The sequence below is a fragment of the Mustelus asterias genome, chromosome 21 (assembly GCF_964213995.1).
Source record: "Mustelus asterias chromosome 21, sMusAst1.hap1.1, whole genome shotgun sequence".
NCBI lineage: Eukaryota > Metazoa > Chordata > Chondrichthyes > Carcharhiniformes > Triakidae > Mustelus > Mustelus asterias.
In genome coordinates, this window is record NC_135821.1 from 74,341,831 (window position 1) to 74,358,866 (window position 17,036).

The 17,036-nt window shown below is 43.0% G+C and overlaps 1 protein-coding gene across 1 annotated transcript in view; it reads left to right on the forward strand.

Moving 5' to 3' along the window:
* The window catches only part of LOC144509413 (discoidin, CUB and LCCL domain-containing protein 1), a 147,560-nt gene extending 130,748 nt beyond the window's left edge, over positions 1-16,812 (forward strand). The window contains exons 12-15 of the mRNA XM_078238258.1: positions 3,059-3,149; positions 4,389-4,426; positions 6,483-6,608; positions 15,940-16,812. Coding sequence (XP_078094384.1) covers positions 3,059-3,149; positions 4,389-4,426; positions 6,483-6,608; positions 15,940-16,217 — 533 coding nt within the window. The 3' untranslated portion in view covers positions 16,218-16,812. The remainder of the gene's footprint in view (positions 1-3,058; positions 3,150-4,388; positions 4,427-6,482; positions 6,609-15,939) is intronic.
* Positions 16,813-17,036: the final 224 nt, after the last annotated feature.

The window sequence follows — 17,036 nt, forward strand, 5'->3', positions numbered from 1 at the left end:
CATCCCACCGGCAGAGTATGAGTATTCAGTGAGGGGATAATGAGGTGTGGGGGGCTCACTAATTACATTATAATTTATTTAAAATATATTACAAGTAAAAGTAAAGTTTATTTACTAGTCACAAGTAAGGCTTACATTAACACTGCAATGAAGTCACTGTGAAATTCCCCTAATCACCACAGTCTGACACCTGTTCGTGTCAGTTAACGTAACCAGCACGTCTTTCAGACTGTGAGAGGAAACTGGAGCACCCGGAGGAAACCCATGCAGACACGGGGAGAACGTGCAAACTCCACACAGACAGTGATGAAAGCCGGGAATCAAACCCAGGTCCCTGGCGCTGTGAGGCAGTAGTGCTAATCACTGTGCCACCATACCACCCAACAATGAGATTCTCGCCCTTTGATTTGATTTGATTTTGGTTTGATTTGATTTATTATTGTCACATGTATTAACATACAGTGAAAAGTATTGTTTCTTGCGCGCTATACAGACAAAACACACCGTTCATAGAGAAGGAAATGAGAGAGTGCAGAATGTAATGTTACAGTCATAGCTAGGGTGTAGAGAAAGATCAATTTAATGCAAGGTAAGTCCATTCAAAAATCTGACAGCAGCAGGGAAGAAGCTGACTCGGTTGGTACGTGACCTCAGAGGTTTGTATCATTTTCCCGAAGGAAGAAGGTAGAAGAGAGAATGTCCAAGGTGCGTGGGGGCCTTAATTATGCTGGCTGCTTTGCTGAGGCAGCGGGAAGTGTAGACAGAGTCAATGGATGGGAGGCTGGTTTGCGTGATGGATTGGGCTACATTCACGACCTTTTGAAGTTCCTTGCGGTCTTGGGCAGAGCAGGAGACATACCAAGCTATGATACAACCAGAAGAATGCTTTCTATGGTTCATCTGTAAAAGTTGGTGAGAGTCATAGCTGACATGCCAAATTTCCTTTATCTTCTGAGAAAGTAGAGGTGTTGGTGGGCTTTCTTAACTATAGTGTCGGCATGGGGGGACCAGGACAGGTTGTTGGTGATCTGGACACCTAAAAACTTGAAGCTCTCGCCCCTTTCTACTTCGTCCCTGTTGATGTAGACAGGGGCATGCTCTCCTTTACGCTTCCTGAAGTTGAGGACAATCTCCTTCATTTTGTTGACATTGAGGGAGAGATTATTGTTGCCACACCAGTTCACCAGATTCTCTATCTCATTCCTGTACCCTGTCTCGTATGTCTTGTGGGTAGGAACCTTGTTACATCATTGGCGAAGGGTGTAGAAAATCGGGAAAAAAGATCTCGCCGGCGAGAATCCCGTTTCCCGATTCTTGTGAGATTTTGCACCCGCGTTACCATTCACATTGACAGCAAACACAGGCACAAAATCCCACCTTATGTCGTTTTGTAATCGAGTTAGCAATGCAGGACTGTGGATTTGTTACTGCTCGCTCTCCTATTCGAGAAATGGGAAGTACATGGTTCAAGTGAGCAGCTGGAATGAAAAATGAGAAACACTAAGTAAGAATGGTATAAAGTCAAGAAAGCCTTTCTCCCCGCTGGGTAGATGCTACAATCTTAGACTTAGAACTAGTGGCACACGAGACAGACAAAGCACATGCTTATGTCTGCTTCTGTGGCTAGGTTTTTCCTGGGACAGGCCTGTCAAGCCGGGATGACCTCAGATTCAATCCCTGCTGTGGGTAATAATCACTGCTGGGGAGGGAAATGGGCATACGACATGAAACCACAAGAGCCCAGGGAGGGAGAAAGATTTAACAAGGGCTCCTCCCACATGTAGGCACATCACATCAGTAGAATACGTCCAATTCCCAGGGTACCACATGAAGAATCCCGCTGTAGCGGATTGCCATTTCCGGTGTAACCCACAAAAGAAGCTGCCATCTTTTTAAGGCGCAGGGGAATTTAATCTGAAATGGATACAAACTTCCGAAACAATAGAAATTTAAAGTTATTTGCAAACTTAATTTACCTGAGGCTTCATGACCAATATTGAAAAGCACCATTTTTTATTTATAATATGCCATTTGCTAAGCCCTCGTTTTATAGATATTCAACCCCAACATCCACATCCAACGAGGATAGCCTGTAGCCACTGCCGGATTTAGGCATAAGCTAAACAAGCTACAGCTTAGGGCCTCACAATTCGCAGGGGCCTCACAAAATTTCAGAAGGTTTACAATGAAGAGAACATTTAAGAGCGGATACCAGAAAAGAAAAAGCACCAGCTTGAAGAGCAACTCAAAAAATTACCAAAATTACCAAAATCTATGAGAGAGATCAAGCCAGCCAAATGATAAATATGTAATCAGTAAATGCATTCATTTGAAAATAATTTGTATTTTTCACTTTAAATACCTTGCTATTGAATAATTAAAAGGCATAATTATGTTTTCAATTTTTTTGTGGCGACCCAAGGTCCTGTTTTGGTACGCACCTTTGTGAGACCTTTTGGTGTAACTTTTTAACAAGGGGCCTCCAAGCTTTATATAGCTTAGGGCCTCACCAAGTCTAAATCCGGCACTGCCTGTAGCCTCCACGAACAGAAAGGCAATAATGGAAGATGGCCTTCATGAAGATACTCTAAGTCTTGTCGGTTTAGATTAGGGTTCTTTTAATCTGCTGTGACAAAGGGGCATCCTGACTCAAAACGTTGGCTCTATTCTCTCTGATGTGGAGATGCCAGCGTTGGACTGGGGTGAACACAGTAAGAGTTTTAACAACACCAGGTTAAAGTCCAACAGGTTTATTTGGTAGCAAATACCATAAGCTTTCGGAGCGCTGCTCCTTCGTCAGATTTTCCACTCCATCTGACGAAGGAGCAGCGCTCCGAATGCTTATGGTATTTGCCACCAAATAAACCTGTTGGACTTTAACCTGGTGTTGTTAAAACTCTTACTCTATTCTCTCTCCACAGACGCTGTCAGACCTGCTGAGATTTTCCAGCGTTTTCTGTTTTTGTTTCAGATTCCAGCAAATGCAGCATTTTGTTTTTATCCTTTTAATTATAATCGAATTTTTGCTGTAATTTATATTACTCTTCTTTTGTTGCAGGTTTTAATTTAATGGTGATACTTGTGGTCGTTGGTTCTGTGATAATCATTTCCACAGCTGCCCTGTTGCTGTGCCTATGTTGTAAGAGAAGGTGAGTTATCTGACATACCGTTAAAGATCCAGTGTTCAGCAAACAGTAGAGAAAGTCCAGAAGACTCCTTTGCTTCTAATCCTTTAGAATTAAGTGATTTTTTTTTTAGTTGATTGAGAATCGGTTTGTCCCATTATCACAAAGTTGTACTTCTTCGTATAGAGACATGAATTTCTTAAAGTACCCAGAGCTGGTGGGTGAAAGAGTATCAGGTGTGGATAGGGCCGAGTCAAAGATAGCAGTTTAAGACCCCAGGATAGGACACTAAATCCTTGAAAAAAAAAGCCTGCTGGCTTTTGCATGAATTGATTGCTTTTAAAACACAAAAGTCATGTGAGTTGTTAATGTTCGCAACGAGCTGCAGCTTACTTGCGAGTCCTTTGAATTGAGGTTAAAGAATGGTACTTTCAATGATAATGCGCAATAATCTTTTTCTAATCCCTGTATTGTGTGCAATTAGGATGCATTATGCAAATGTGCTGTTATTTGAGTAGAATTTGTGCGCAGCAATGAACAAAATGTAACCACAAAATACTGACGTGAATGAGAAAAACTGAACGTTGACAAAACTTTTACAGATTATTTGCATTTTGTTTAAATTTAAAGTTTATTTATTATTGTCACAAGTAGGTTTACATTAACACTGTAATGAAGTTACTGTGAAAATCCCCTACTTACCACACTCCGGCGCCTGTTTATAGTTTATTTATTATCATCACAAGTAGGTTCACATCAACACTGATGTGGAGATGCCGGCATTGGGCAGAGTCAGAAGTCTCGCAACATCAGGTTAAAGTTTTGGTATCACCAAATAAACCTATTGGGCTTTAACCTGGTGTTGTGAGACTTCATACATTAACACTGTAATGAAGTTACTGTGAAAATCCCCACTCAGGCACCTGTTCGGGTACACTGAGGGAGAATTTAGCATGGCCAATACACCTAACCAGCAAGTCTTGGAGTGTGGGAGGAAACCGGAGCACCCGGAAGAAACCCTCGCAGACTCAGGGAGAACGTGTAGAACCCAAGCCGGGAATCTAAGCTTGGCCCCTGGCGCTGTGAGGCAGAAGTGCTAACCACTTATGACCAATGTCTTTTTTAAATGTATAAATTGCTAATTTAGAAGAATTTTATTAAGCTGAATTATATTTTTATCTGTTGAATCTAATTGTTGCTTGAGTAAAATGTGAGATTGTGTGCTTGTACTGAAATCTATAATTGCTATTTTATTGTGTGTAGGAAGACTGGACCAAGAATGGACTGTTCTTTCCTAGAAGGTAAATTATTTTGTTAATTTTCAGGCTGAGTCAAGTTGCCAGCGAATATTTGATTTTGTAACACCTAAACTTTGTCAGGTTACTGAACCTTGCTGCGCAAAGGGTCCATGGGCACCAGTGACCCTCCAGTATCTTACCTGGGCGGCTATGTGTGAGTCAAGATGGTGAGCATTGTCAGACTGGCTAGCTAACTATTTGAGAATGGACAGCATCACAGCGGAGCTTGATTCCATCCTTACCCAAATGTCAATGAGTATATACAAACAGAAAGTGACAGATGAGTTTGAGTGTCCACTCACTTTGTTCTTGACCTTGTAAAGAGCTCTGCCTCTTAAGAGGCTGAGTGGAAGTCACAGAGTTGTACATCACAGAAGAGTCCATTCAGCCCAATGAGTCTGTGCCAAATCCTTTGAAGAGCAGGCCAATTAGTCCCAGATCCCTGCAGTTTTTCTCCTTCAAGTATTTATCCAAAGCTCTTTTGAAGGATACCATTGAATTTGTACCCAGCACCATGTAAGACAGCGCATTCCAAATCCTAGCCACTTGTTGCATAAAAACGTTCTGGCTTTTGTTGCCTTTGATTCTTTTAAAAATCGTCGTAACTCTGTGTCCTCGGCTAACGACTTTTCAGTCTCTCTTTTTCCAAGAGAAAATCTTATCTAAATCCTTCAGGGTATCAAAGACTTTTATCAAATGTCCTCTTGGTCTTCTCTGTTCGAGGGAACTTGACCACAAAGGTCAGTGCCTAGTATATCCAGATCCTGGCCTGGTTCCTGACCCTTCCAGCATACTAATGATAGAGTTATAGTGGGGGTGCATTGAAGGGCTAAGGAACTTTGAGCCTTATGTCTTTGTTGGGGCACTGCAATGTTGTCTGTGGAGTGTAAGCAATTTGGATTGGATATCACCGTTTCAATATCACCTGGTGGTTTAGAGAAAATCTCAATGTTTTATTTTGTTCCTGAAAAGGTCTTTTTTGGTTCTACAAGTATCTAGGATTTAGAGTTTCTACCATGCAGAAGGAGGCCATTCGTCCCATCGAGTCTGCACCGACCACAATCCCACCCAGGCCCTATCCCCATAACCTCACATATTTACCTCTCTAATCCCCTGACATACTAGAGTCAATTTATCTTGGCCAATCAACGTAACCTGCACATCTTTAGACTGTGGGAGGAAACTGGAGCACCCAGAGGAAACCCACGCAGACAATGTGCAAACTCTGCACAGTGACCCAAGCCGGGAATCGAACCCAGGTCCCTGGCGCTGTGAGACAGCAGTGCTAACCACTGTGCCACCGTGCAGTCCCTATTGTGAGCACAAGTATTGGGAGAGATGGGTGAAGAAAGAATGAAAGGAAACGGTCGCCAGTGCCCAGGGCGGCACGGTGGCACACTGGTTAGCATTGCTGCCTCACAGCTCCAAGGACGTGGGTTCGATTCCCAGTCTGTGTGGAGTTTGCACATTCTCCCCGAATCTGCATGGGTTTCCACCAGGTGCTCCGGTTTCCTCTCATTGTCCAAAGATGTGCGGGTTGGGTGCATTGGCCAGGCGAAATTGCCCTGGGATGCATAGTTTAGAGGGATTAGCGGGGTAAATATGTGGGGTTGCACGGAAGGGGCCTGGGCGGACTCGATAGGCCAGGTGGCACTGTAGGATTTCTATGATTCTATGTCTGTGAAAGGGTGATAGGTAAGAGAGGTTAAATGACTAAACGAGTGATAGTGACTGGCAAAAAGAAGATGGTACTGGGGCAAAAAACATATAATGGGTCTAGAGGAGGCGTAAATGGAATCACAGAATCATTACCAGAAAGCCTTACCTGAAAACATGGGAACAGTGGTTGCGATCTGAAGTTGCTGAACCTTCAACACGGAAAGTTGTAAGATGAGGTGCAGTTCCTTGACCTTCCATTGAGTTTCAAATAGTGCCTTTCAGATTCTTATCACTGTCATAACTCATTCAGTAATTCTGAAGAGTCATTCATTTGTCTGGATTGCTTGAAGGTGACCAGCGAGAAAAGCTGTTTATTTTCCATGTCCCTCTTTATTTTCAGTCTGTGACAAATCAGCGAAAATGCAGAACTGTCAGAGGGGTCAACTACAGCCCACTGAGTCAGAGATTATTACTTATACCAGCGAGGAGGGATTGAGCAGGAACTTCACTGAGAACAACTTGTCAGGTACTGGATATTTTTACCATCAGTCAATGTCACATTTTTCCTTCATTGTAATTTTTGCCCTGCTTTTCTCCCCTGAACACAGGGATTAATAACAGATTGCAGTCAAACATGCAACTGTGACCTGCTAACGTTTCACTCAAGTGGCCACCCTTGCACGACTGTCAGCTCTCTATTTGATCCTACAGGATAACCCATCAGAGTTGAACTTTAGTCTGTACATGCACTTTCCAACCAAAGATTCCTCAATAGCATCAAGGGTAGGATTAATGAGTTCATCAAACCTGTGCCCATCCACACATGGTGCACAGCCAGCATGCACCATTCGTTCCCCCTCCCTATCACTGTACCTACGTTTGCTAATGATAGCAAACTAGGTGGAAAGGTAAGCTGTGGGAAGGACACAAAGAGGATGTAAAGAGATATAGACCGGCGAGGTGAATGGGCAACAAGATGGCAGATGAAGTATAATGTAGGGAAGTGTGGAGTTATTCATTTTGGTTAGAAGAATAAAAAAGCAACGGGGGCGATCTTGAGCCAGTTGTCTGTGCGGATGACACATGTGGGGGGGGTTAAGATCTGTCCCTTTCCAGTGACATACTCAGGTTCACACCTATAATGGGCATGAACCTGCTTTGCATTGATTTGAATGTATTTAGATATTATTAACCCACACCCTTGCCAGATATTGACACCCGATGTACATTGATACCATGCCGGCATGACATTATGACCACGCAGTTTACAACAGGTTCACACAGATGTTTGGGAAATGCTGCCTTATTACAACAAGCATTGGAACTCATAGTTGCATATCAAAGAGTCTGTAACCAGTTGTTACTGTCAATCAAACTGGAATGACAGGCACCCTACTGTGATAATGGATGGTTGTGAAATCAGTCATGCAGCACTAATACAGTAATAATAACCCTCAGTCTTACATCATCAGATAGAGTGAAAAAGCAAGCCATATTTTTTTTAAACAAACCAGATTTTTTTGAAGTGCAGGACTTTTTAATTGACAACTTGACAGGTCCCTTTGACAAGGTGCTTCTGACAAGTTTAACAGGTCCCTTTGATAGTTCTGTTGACAGTTCCAATGAGCTTGATAATAATGTGTTTATGCACATTTATGTCTACTTTTAACAATTCCAAAGGGCACATGACCTACCCCAAAAGATACCTGACCTCCACCAATAGTGTCCTAGGACCAGATCCAAAGGGAAACTTTACCTCTCTAAAACGAAGTCTGGTTGACGAAGGGTCAACCAGACTTAAAACGTTGGCTCTGTTCTCTCTTCACAGATGGCGTCAGACCTGAAGAGATTTTCCAACATTTTCTGTTTTTGTTTCAGATTCCAGCATCCGCAGTAATTTGCTTTTCTCTCCTAAGGGATGTCCTGGTGACTCGAACAAACCCATGCTGCTTTTACCTGGTCTAATCTGCACACATTGGGCGGGATTTTATGGCCTCACTCGTCCCGAAACCGTAAAATCCCACGCGAGGTCAACAGACCTTTCCATGCTCCAGCCCTTGCCCGCTCCGATTCCCGGGGCAGGTGGGATAGTAAAATTCCAGTCATTGAGTTTCACACACCTGACCTGCCGAAATCCCACTTCAGTGGAGGTGTCGCTACTGCTGTAAACTGCACATGCGCAAAACACGCCTTGCCCCCAAGAGAATGGGGAGTGCCGTGTTTGAGAACAAGACTTAGGATATTCAGGCGTTTCTTCTATTTTTGCCACGACAGAGAGAGGCTCTGGGCCGAAGTGTCAAATCTACCCGGCTCTCAGATTACCCCTGTGCTCTTTCAGTACTATTCATGGAGCAAGCGCACTCCTCAGTTTTTTACTTTGTAATTGCAGTATTTTACACTTGTCCACATTAAATTTCATCTGCTTTTCTGTCCATGTATAACAGGGTAATTTTGTAAACCAATTATGGGGACGCAACAGAGTGGGAGCACAGCAAAGTAACCAGGACGAAAAATGTTGGTTATGCAGCTGAGGGAGGCAACCTTATATTTTAACAGTTGCAGAGATACACAATAACAACGCATATTGCCATGGATGTTACCTCAGTTTTGAAGCACATTCATCCACCATTGTTCGAGGTCATTAGTTTTTTGTACCCACTGTCTAGAAGGCCTGTTCAGAAAATTTGTTTCTCCATATCAGTGCATGGATTTGACAACTGCAACAGAGGCGCACCATTTAAATGTGCCCCTGACTACAGTAACATCTAATTTCTTCATTTTAAATCTATTCCAAACTGAGTCAAATTTCCTGTTGAAGGTGTGAAACGCCCTCTCTCGGGTTTCAGAAATTTCTTCATCTTTTTATGAAAAGGCACAATTTGATCCAATCTTTGCAACATTCTGATCTCTGAGACACAGTGAACCCACTCACCCACCAGCTCACTTTGTCTTCAGTTTCTCCTCTGATTGACTTTCCCGCTCATCTTTAAGAACCTGCCCTCCTGCCACTCACTCTTGATGGAAACAGCTGCCTCCCAAATAGGATGAACCCTACTTCACGCCTCCCACTTACACCACCAGCAGTAACCAAGTCAGACAAATTAATGCTACACATAGAAACATAGAAGATAGGAGCAGGAGGAGGCCATTTGACCCTTCGAGCCTGCTCCGCTATTCATTACGATCATGGCTAAACATCCAACTCAATAGCCTAATCCTGCTTTTTCCCCATAGCCTCTAATCCTATTTGCCCCAAGTGCCATATCCAACCGCCTCTTGAATACATTCAATGTTTTGGCGTCAACGAGTTCCTGTGCTAATGAATTCCACAGGCTCACCACTCTTTGGCTGAAGAAATGTCTCCTCACCTCTGTCCTAAATGGTCTACCCTGAATCCTCAGGCTGTGACCCCTGGTTCTGGAGTCCCCCACCATCGGGAACATCCTCCTTGCATCTACCCTGCCTAGTCCTGTTAGAATTTTATATGTTTCTATGAGATCCCTCTTCATTTGTCTGAACTCCAGCCTAAACAACCCTAACCTAGTCAATCTCTCCTCATACATCAGTCATGCCATCCCCGGAATCAGCCTGGTAAACCTTCGCTGCACTCCCTCGAGAGCAAGAACATCCTTCCTCAGAAAAGGAGACCAAAACTGCACAAAATATTCCAGGTGTGGCCTGGAATATTTTGAGTTTGACAAAGGTTTTGGCAGACCAATTCAGGGAGGAGATTCCTGATCTGAAGACTCTTCAAGGGATACAGGATTGTCCGTGGGATATGGGAATATTAGGTCAGCCCAACTTTCACAAGTCATCCAGCAAATTCTGTAATTTCACTGTCCTTTTTAGTTAAGGTTTTAAGTTAAGTTTATTTATTAGTCACAAGTAGGCTTACATTAACACTGTAATGAAGTTACCGTGAAAATCCCCTAGTCGCCACACTCTGGCGCCTGTTCGGGTACACTGAGGGAGAATTTAGCATGGCCAATTCACCTAACCAGCACATTTTTTGGACTGTGGGAGGAAACCGGAGCACCCGGAGGAAACCCACGCAGAAACGGGGAGAACGTGCAAACTCCACACAGACAAGTCGGGAATCGAACCCGGGTCCCTGGAGCTGTGAGGCAGCAGTGCTAACCACTATGTCACCGTGCCGCCCGATTGATGTCGCTTGATATAGTTTACAAATTTGACCACTTTGCTTTGAATTTCTGAATCTAAATGACGTAGGGCTTAATTTTAATTATGTTCACCTTATTCTGTAATAACTAGACAATGGAATTTCAAATCTTTTTATGGGTATTTAATGCAGTTAAGAATGTTTTTCCTTCAAAATAAAGACACAGCGCCATCTGGTATTTCAACGAAGCAAGTACAGGGATTTGCGTACATTTTAATTGACCTTAAGATATTTCTTGATGTTTTACATTTATTAAAGGTTTGCTTAAACTTCAGGGGCACTGTCAATAACACAAATTGCAACACAGTTTGAAATATGAGCAAATACCCAAAGAACTCTGATCAAATTCAGCATACTCGTTAACAATCCCAACTAGCTGATAAAAGAACCAAAGGGGAAATGAAGAGGTATTACAAAGCGAGTATTGATCTTGAATGCACTGCCTTTAAGGGGATGGTAAAAGCAGATTCCACAATTGCTTTCAAAAAGGGAATTGGATAGATGCTTGAAAGGGGAGAATTGGCAGGCAATGGGGAAACGGCAGAAGAATGGATAGCTTCTTCAGGGCCAACACTTGCATAGACACTAGAAGCGGGAGTAGGCCATTCGACCCTTAGTGCCTGCTCCGCCATTCATTATAGTCATGGCTGATCATTGAATTCAAATAGAAACATCAAAACTGGAAGCAGGAGTAGGAGAAACTAAAGGCAGGAGTATGATGATGGGCCAAAAGCCATCAGACAATTACATAGGATTTACAGAACAGAAACAGGCCATTCGGCCCATCCAGTCCATGCTGGTGGTTATGCTCCATTTAAGCCTCCTCCCATCTTTCCTAATTTAATCCACCACTGTGACTCCCTATTCCCTTCTCCTCCATGTATTTATCCAGCTTCCTCTTATGTACATCTATACTATTATCTCCAACCAGCCCTTGTAATAATGAGTGCTACGTTCCCACCACTCTTTGGGTAAAGGAATTTCTCCTCAATTCCATGTTGGATTTCTTGGTGATTATATTATGTCGATGGCCTCTAGTTATGCTCTTCCCACAAGAGAAAACATTCTCTCTGTATCCAACTCATCTAAACCTTTTATAATCACCCCTCAGTCCTCTCTTTGCAAGAGAAAAGAGTCAGACCTGCCACTCCTTTCTTGATGTGTATGCCCACGCATTTCTACTCCTATCCTTGTAATCTTCTCTGAACCCTCTCCAGTGGGTAATAATCTGTGGATTGTTTATTGCCTGAGTCACATGCAAATTGACAGAGGGGGCAGCCAGCTCAGGAGAATTAAGAGGTTGCTAAAGGGACAGACGTCAGAAGGATGGATTCCTTTTCAATGGACGCTTGCACAGGTTCCGGGACAGGAAAGAACTGTACCAATGGGTTGGGCTTCTCCAGAAGCAGGATGGGACCTGTGTCCTCACGGAAAGGGTAAATAGGGAGGAGGCAAAGGCTTTCAAAAGCTAGTAAAAAAGTGGGGAGGGATCTACAAAAAACACAAGCAGCCTAAATGTAAACAAAAGCAGGGCAGGGGAACATATGTTCCAAGAGAAATAAATCGGAAATGGAATCTAATAAAGTTCAGATTTTGGTAGACTAACAATTTAGATTAATGGCTTTGTTCTATGAAAATAGTATTCTGTTTTCCAGCTTCTACACTATTTCATAGACTGGTCTAATGACATTATATCTATATAATAGTTTGGCAAATGTACGTCATGTTTCAAATAAAACATTTTTAAAGTGTCAAAACGATATATTAAAAACACAGAAATCAAGGCAGTTAATGCATAATGGAGCTGGAAATTTACAATCGCCTGCCAAAACATAAATGTACATTTGCTTCATACTGTTCCCGTCTGGCCTAATGGTCTTTAAAGAACCTTATAAGTGCCTTCCAATCTGTAATGTAATAATTGAGCCCTGTAGACATATAGCTTGTGTATCTTTATAGAATGACATAGAGGATACACCACAAAAATGAGCCATTCAGCCTAAAATCCATGCGAGCAGGTATCCTAATCCCCATGTGTCTGCCCTTTAATGATCTAGTGTACTTCTAAATGTTGACAAGATTTGTGCTGTACCCACAAACTCTAGTAGTGCACATCAGACCCTCACTACCAGTCGTGGCTCATTGGTGTCCTGTCGCCCAGAGTCAGAAGATTGTTTTGACAAAGGGTCGTCTGGACTCGAAACGTCAGCTCTTTTCACTCCCCACAGATGCTGCCAGACCTGCTGAGATTTTCCAGCATTTTCTCTTTTGGTTTCAGATTCCAGCATCCGCAGTCATTTGCTTTTATCAGAAGGTTGTAAGTTCAAGTCCCACTCAAATGCTTCTCCAGTGCAGTGCAGAATAACACTGCAGTGCAGGGTTTGATTTGATTTGATTTATTATTGCCACATGTACTGGGATACAGCGAAAAGTATTGTTTCTTGTGCGCTATACAGCCAAAACATACCGTTCATAGAGTACATGAGGGGAAGGAAAGGAGAGGGTGCAGAATATAGTGTTCCAGTCATAGCTAGGGTGTGGAGAAAGATCAGCTTAATATTTGGTCGATCCATTCAAAAGTCTGTTCTTGAGTCGGTTGGTACATGACCTCAGACTTTTGTACCTTTTTCCCGACGGAAGAAGGTGGAAGACAGAATGTCCGGGGTGCGTGGGGTCCTTGATTATGCTGGCTGCTTTTTCAATGCAGCAGGAAGTGTAAATGGACTCAGTGGATAGGAGGGTGGCTGGTTTGCGTAATGGACAGGGTTACGTTCACAACCCTTTATAGTTTCTTGTGGTCTTGATCAGAGCAGGAGCCATACCAAGCTGTGATACATCTGGAAAAGATGCATCTGTAAATATTGGTGGGAATCGTAGCGGACATGCAAACTTTCCTTAGCTTCCTGAGAAAGTAGAGACGTTGGTGGGCTTTCTTAGCTATAGCGTCAGTGTGGTGGGACCAGGACAGGTTGTTGGTGATTTGAACACCTGGAAATTTGAAGTTCTCGACCATTTCCACTTCACCACTGTTGATGTAGACAGGGGCATGTCTTCCACTACGCTTCCTGAAGTCGATGACTGTACTAAATGTCTTTTGAGTGGCCTGCCTGCTCTCTCAGGTGGACATAAAGGATCCCATGATGCTATTTCTAGGAGCAGGGGAGCTCACCCAGTGTCCTGGTCAACATTTATCCCTCACCCAACATTGCTAAAATTAATCATCTGGTCATTTGAACATTGCAGTTGTGGAACGTTGCTGACTGCAAACTGGCTGCTGTGTTTCTTAAATTATAGCTTCAGAAATATTTCATTGCTTTTCAGTTCTTCATGTCCTGAGATTGCGAAAGGTGCTATATAAATGCAAATGTCATTCTTTATGTTTCTGCTGCTCTGTCTTGAATGCAAAATTAACCTTCCATCTGTGTTAATTAATCACTGAAAATTGTCTATTTCATTCTAATCTGTCTCAAGTCTTCATAATTATAAACACTTCAGTCAAATTGCCCCTTAATCCTAACAGCAACACAGCTTTAGCAGAATTGTTTTCATTTATATTTCTTCAGAACAAGCAGCAGCATGGTGAATCTGGCACGTGCCCTCTCTATTGCTGCAACATCCTTCCTATCTATAATGTGAAGCCCGAAAGATGTGTTGGTTAGGTGCATTGGCCATGGTAAATTCTCCCTCAGTGTAACCCGAACAGGCACCATAGTGTGGCAACTAGGGGATTTTCACAGTAACCTCATTGCAGTGTCTACTTGTGCCAAATGTTCATCATACTGTTCGTCACAAAGACTTGTCACTCTGCTCGATCATGGGAGGTGCGGGGGGGGGGGGGGGGGGTGTTCGGGGTCGAGGGGTTGGGGATGTGCAGGGAGTGACAGATCTCCTAGTGCTCTGTATACACACTTGTACACAGTGCACTGGGAGAGCGGGGCACCTGCACAATGGCACCCTTAGAGCTCAGCAGCCGGCTTCCCGGCTCCACCCACTCTCCCTGCTGGCAAGAATCACACTTGGGCTCATTTGTTTTTTCTAAGTGCTGTACAATTGCGTCTGGGAGCTCACCCAAAAAATAAGCCTATTTGTGCCACTAATAAATAAACTTTAAAGAACCTTATTCCAGCTGTGGCCTTCTTAAGACTCACCATTACATGTCAACCTTTATACTTAATACATTTTTCCAAGAAATCAAGTATCCCACTAGTGTTTTTCTGGCCTTACCCACTCGTGGTGCTACATTTTATATAGATGTATACATGAACCTGAACCTCCAAATAAACTTGATCTGCGATATCACCATTTGGAGACCAGAAGATCCAGGCAATTATCTTTTAGAACTCTACTATTAGTCCTTTACATAGAGTTGTGACAATTTTCCTACTATTTGCTGCCTTTCTTTCACTTTCCTATGTAAACAAGGTGGCGGAGTGTGGTTAAAGTACCAAAGCTTATTTAACCAAAGTTAAAGTTGAAGCTTATTTGTATTTGGGAGTTAACATTCATTCATGAGTGAGTTGGTCCCTCAGAGCCAATCAGCAAGTGACATTTGTTTGTCTCAAAAACACAATAACAACAACAACTTGCATTTATATAGCACATTAAATGTTGCAAAATGTCCCAAGACGCTTCATAGGAGTGTTATCAAACAACATTTGGCAATATTAGGACAGATGACCAAAGGTTTGGTCCAAAACGGCAGGTTTTAAGGAACAGATCAAAGGAGGAAGAAGAGGTAGAGAGGTTTAGAGAGGGATTCCCAGTGCCTCATCAACTTTCAAACCCCCAATGGACAATGGCTGCACTATATCACTTGCTGTGAGTCTCTATGACGTCCCATTTTCAGGGAAGGACCATGAATATGCCGAACCATTGTCTAACCCAGAGCCAGAGTATGCTACTCCTTTTATTGAGCAAAGTACAGAGACAGGACATTCCTCAAAGAAAAATTGTTGGTTGGTTGATAGCTGATGGCACAGCTGGCCTGTGGGGAAGAAATTTAAAATCGAGAATGCAGAAGAGGCCAGAATTGGAGGAGCACAGGGATCTCGGAAAATTGTAGGGTTGGAGGAGGTGATAGAGATGCAACAAGCACAGAGCCTTTCTGACTAAACAAAAAATAACACAATGGAGGTGATCTTACTTGCTCGTCACACTGCTCAAACATGGTGGGGGGCGATGTTCAGGGGGTGGGGGGGCGCAGGGAGTGACAGATCTCCCAGTGCACTGTATACACACTTGTACACAGTGCATTGGAAGATCTTGTACACAGTGCATTGGAAGATCGGGGCGCCTGCACAATGGCACCCCTAGAGTTCAGCAGCTGGCTTCCCGGCTCCACCCACTCCCCCTGCTGGTGAGAATCACACTTGGGCTCATTTTTTTCTCATGCTGTACAATTGCGTCTGGGAGCTCATCCAAATAATGGACGCAATTCCCTCCCGTTTTCACACACGTTCGGCACTTGGAATTTTTATGGTAAGATGTCCCCCCCCCCCCACCACCACCACCCCAAATCTCTTTTATTGGTTTTGAATTATTGCTTTAACAGCACAGAGACACAATTTCACCGTCCCTTTTCAAAATGGCTTAACCGGCTCATTGTTGCAGCTTAATGTACCAAACACTGTATTTGTTTGTTTAACCTGAAGCTGTTTTTCTACTTTTCTTCCATTAGAGTATGCAGAGCCTGACATTATTCAAGTGGGGATAACAGCCCAAAAAGCCCCATCAACTTTCAAACCCCCACTGGACGATGGCTACACTATACCACTGGTTGTGAGTCACTATGACGTCCCATTTTCAGGGAAGGACCATGAATATGCTGAACCGTTGTCTAACCCAGAACCGGAGTATGCTACTCCTTTTGTTGAGCAAAGTACAGAGACAGAACAATCCTCAAAGAAAAATGTCTGTATCGTAAAAGTCGTTCCGGCGATGCAAGAAGCACTTTAAAAGCCGCAGTCACGCCAGATGTGCTGCCTCGGTATGATTCACCTCACCAAACTGTGGACAGGTTTGTGTCACGTACTGAACGTTTGCAGAAGTTGCCAAGAAACAAGAGTGCAGTCAAAAGCAGTAACCAGAAAGGTACAACGGAAAGCAAATTACACCAAAGAAAGCTCCTCCCTGCCGAGTGACTTTGTATTGCTGGCGTATCATATGAATTGTGAAGAGTAAGCACTTGTGCAAGTTTTAAAAGCACTAAATTCCTTAATTAAAAAAGGAAGTTGACAGTACAGTACTATTTATGTCAACTGGTTCAAATGATAGGAATGGGGAGGGGGGGGAGTCACTGATAGCGGTTCCAGGGCAAGAGGACTACAAAGACCAAGTGAAAACTTAGATCCGTGATGCTGTTTCCAACAGGCAATATTTTGATAGTCAAGTTATTTAATGTATTTTTTTAAGTACTGAATAGATAAAAGCACTTCATAAAATAGAATTGGATGGAAGCATGCATTCATTGTTCATTTTGTTACAGAATATTTTTTACTACAGAAAATGCTGATTTAATCAGATTTGTATTAATAAAATGTGACAAAGTTTCTGTATTGACTCTTACTGCATTCAAAATGATGGGATTTGCAATTCCGAATCACGGCACATCTGCAGGCTATTCTCTGAAATTGATCTTTCCCAAACTACGAATTAATTTCACAACTTAACAGTTTTGTAAAGTTACTCAGCATGAGTAACCTTAGAGTAGCCCTGCTGGTCCCCCTGACACTAAGGGTCAATTTAACGTGGCCAATCAACCTAACCCGCACATCT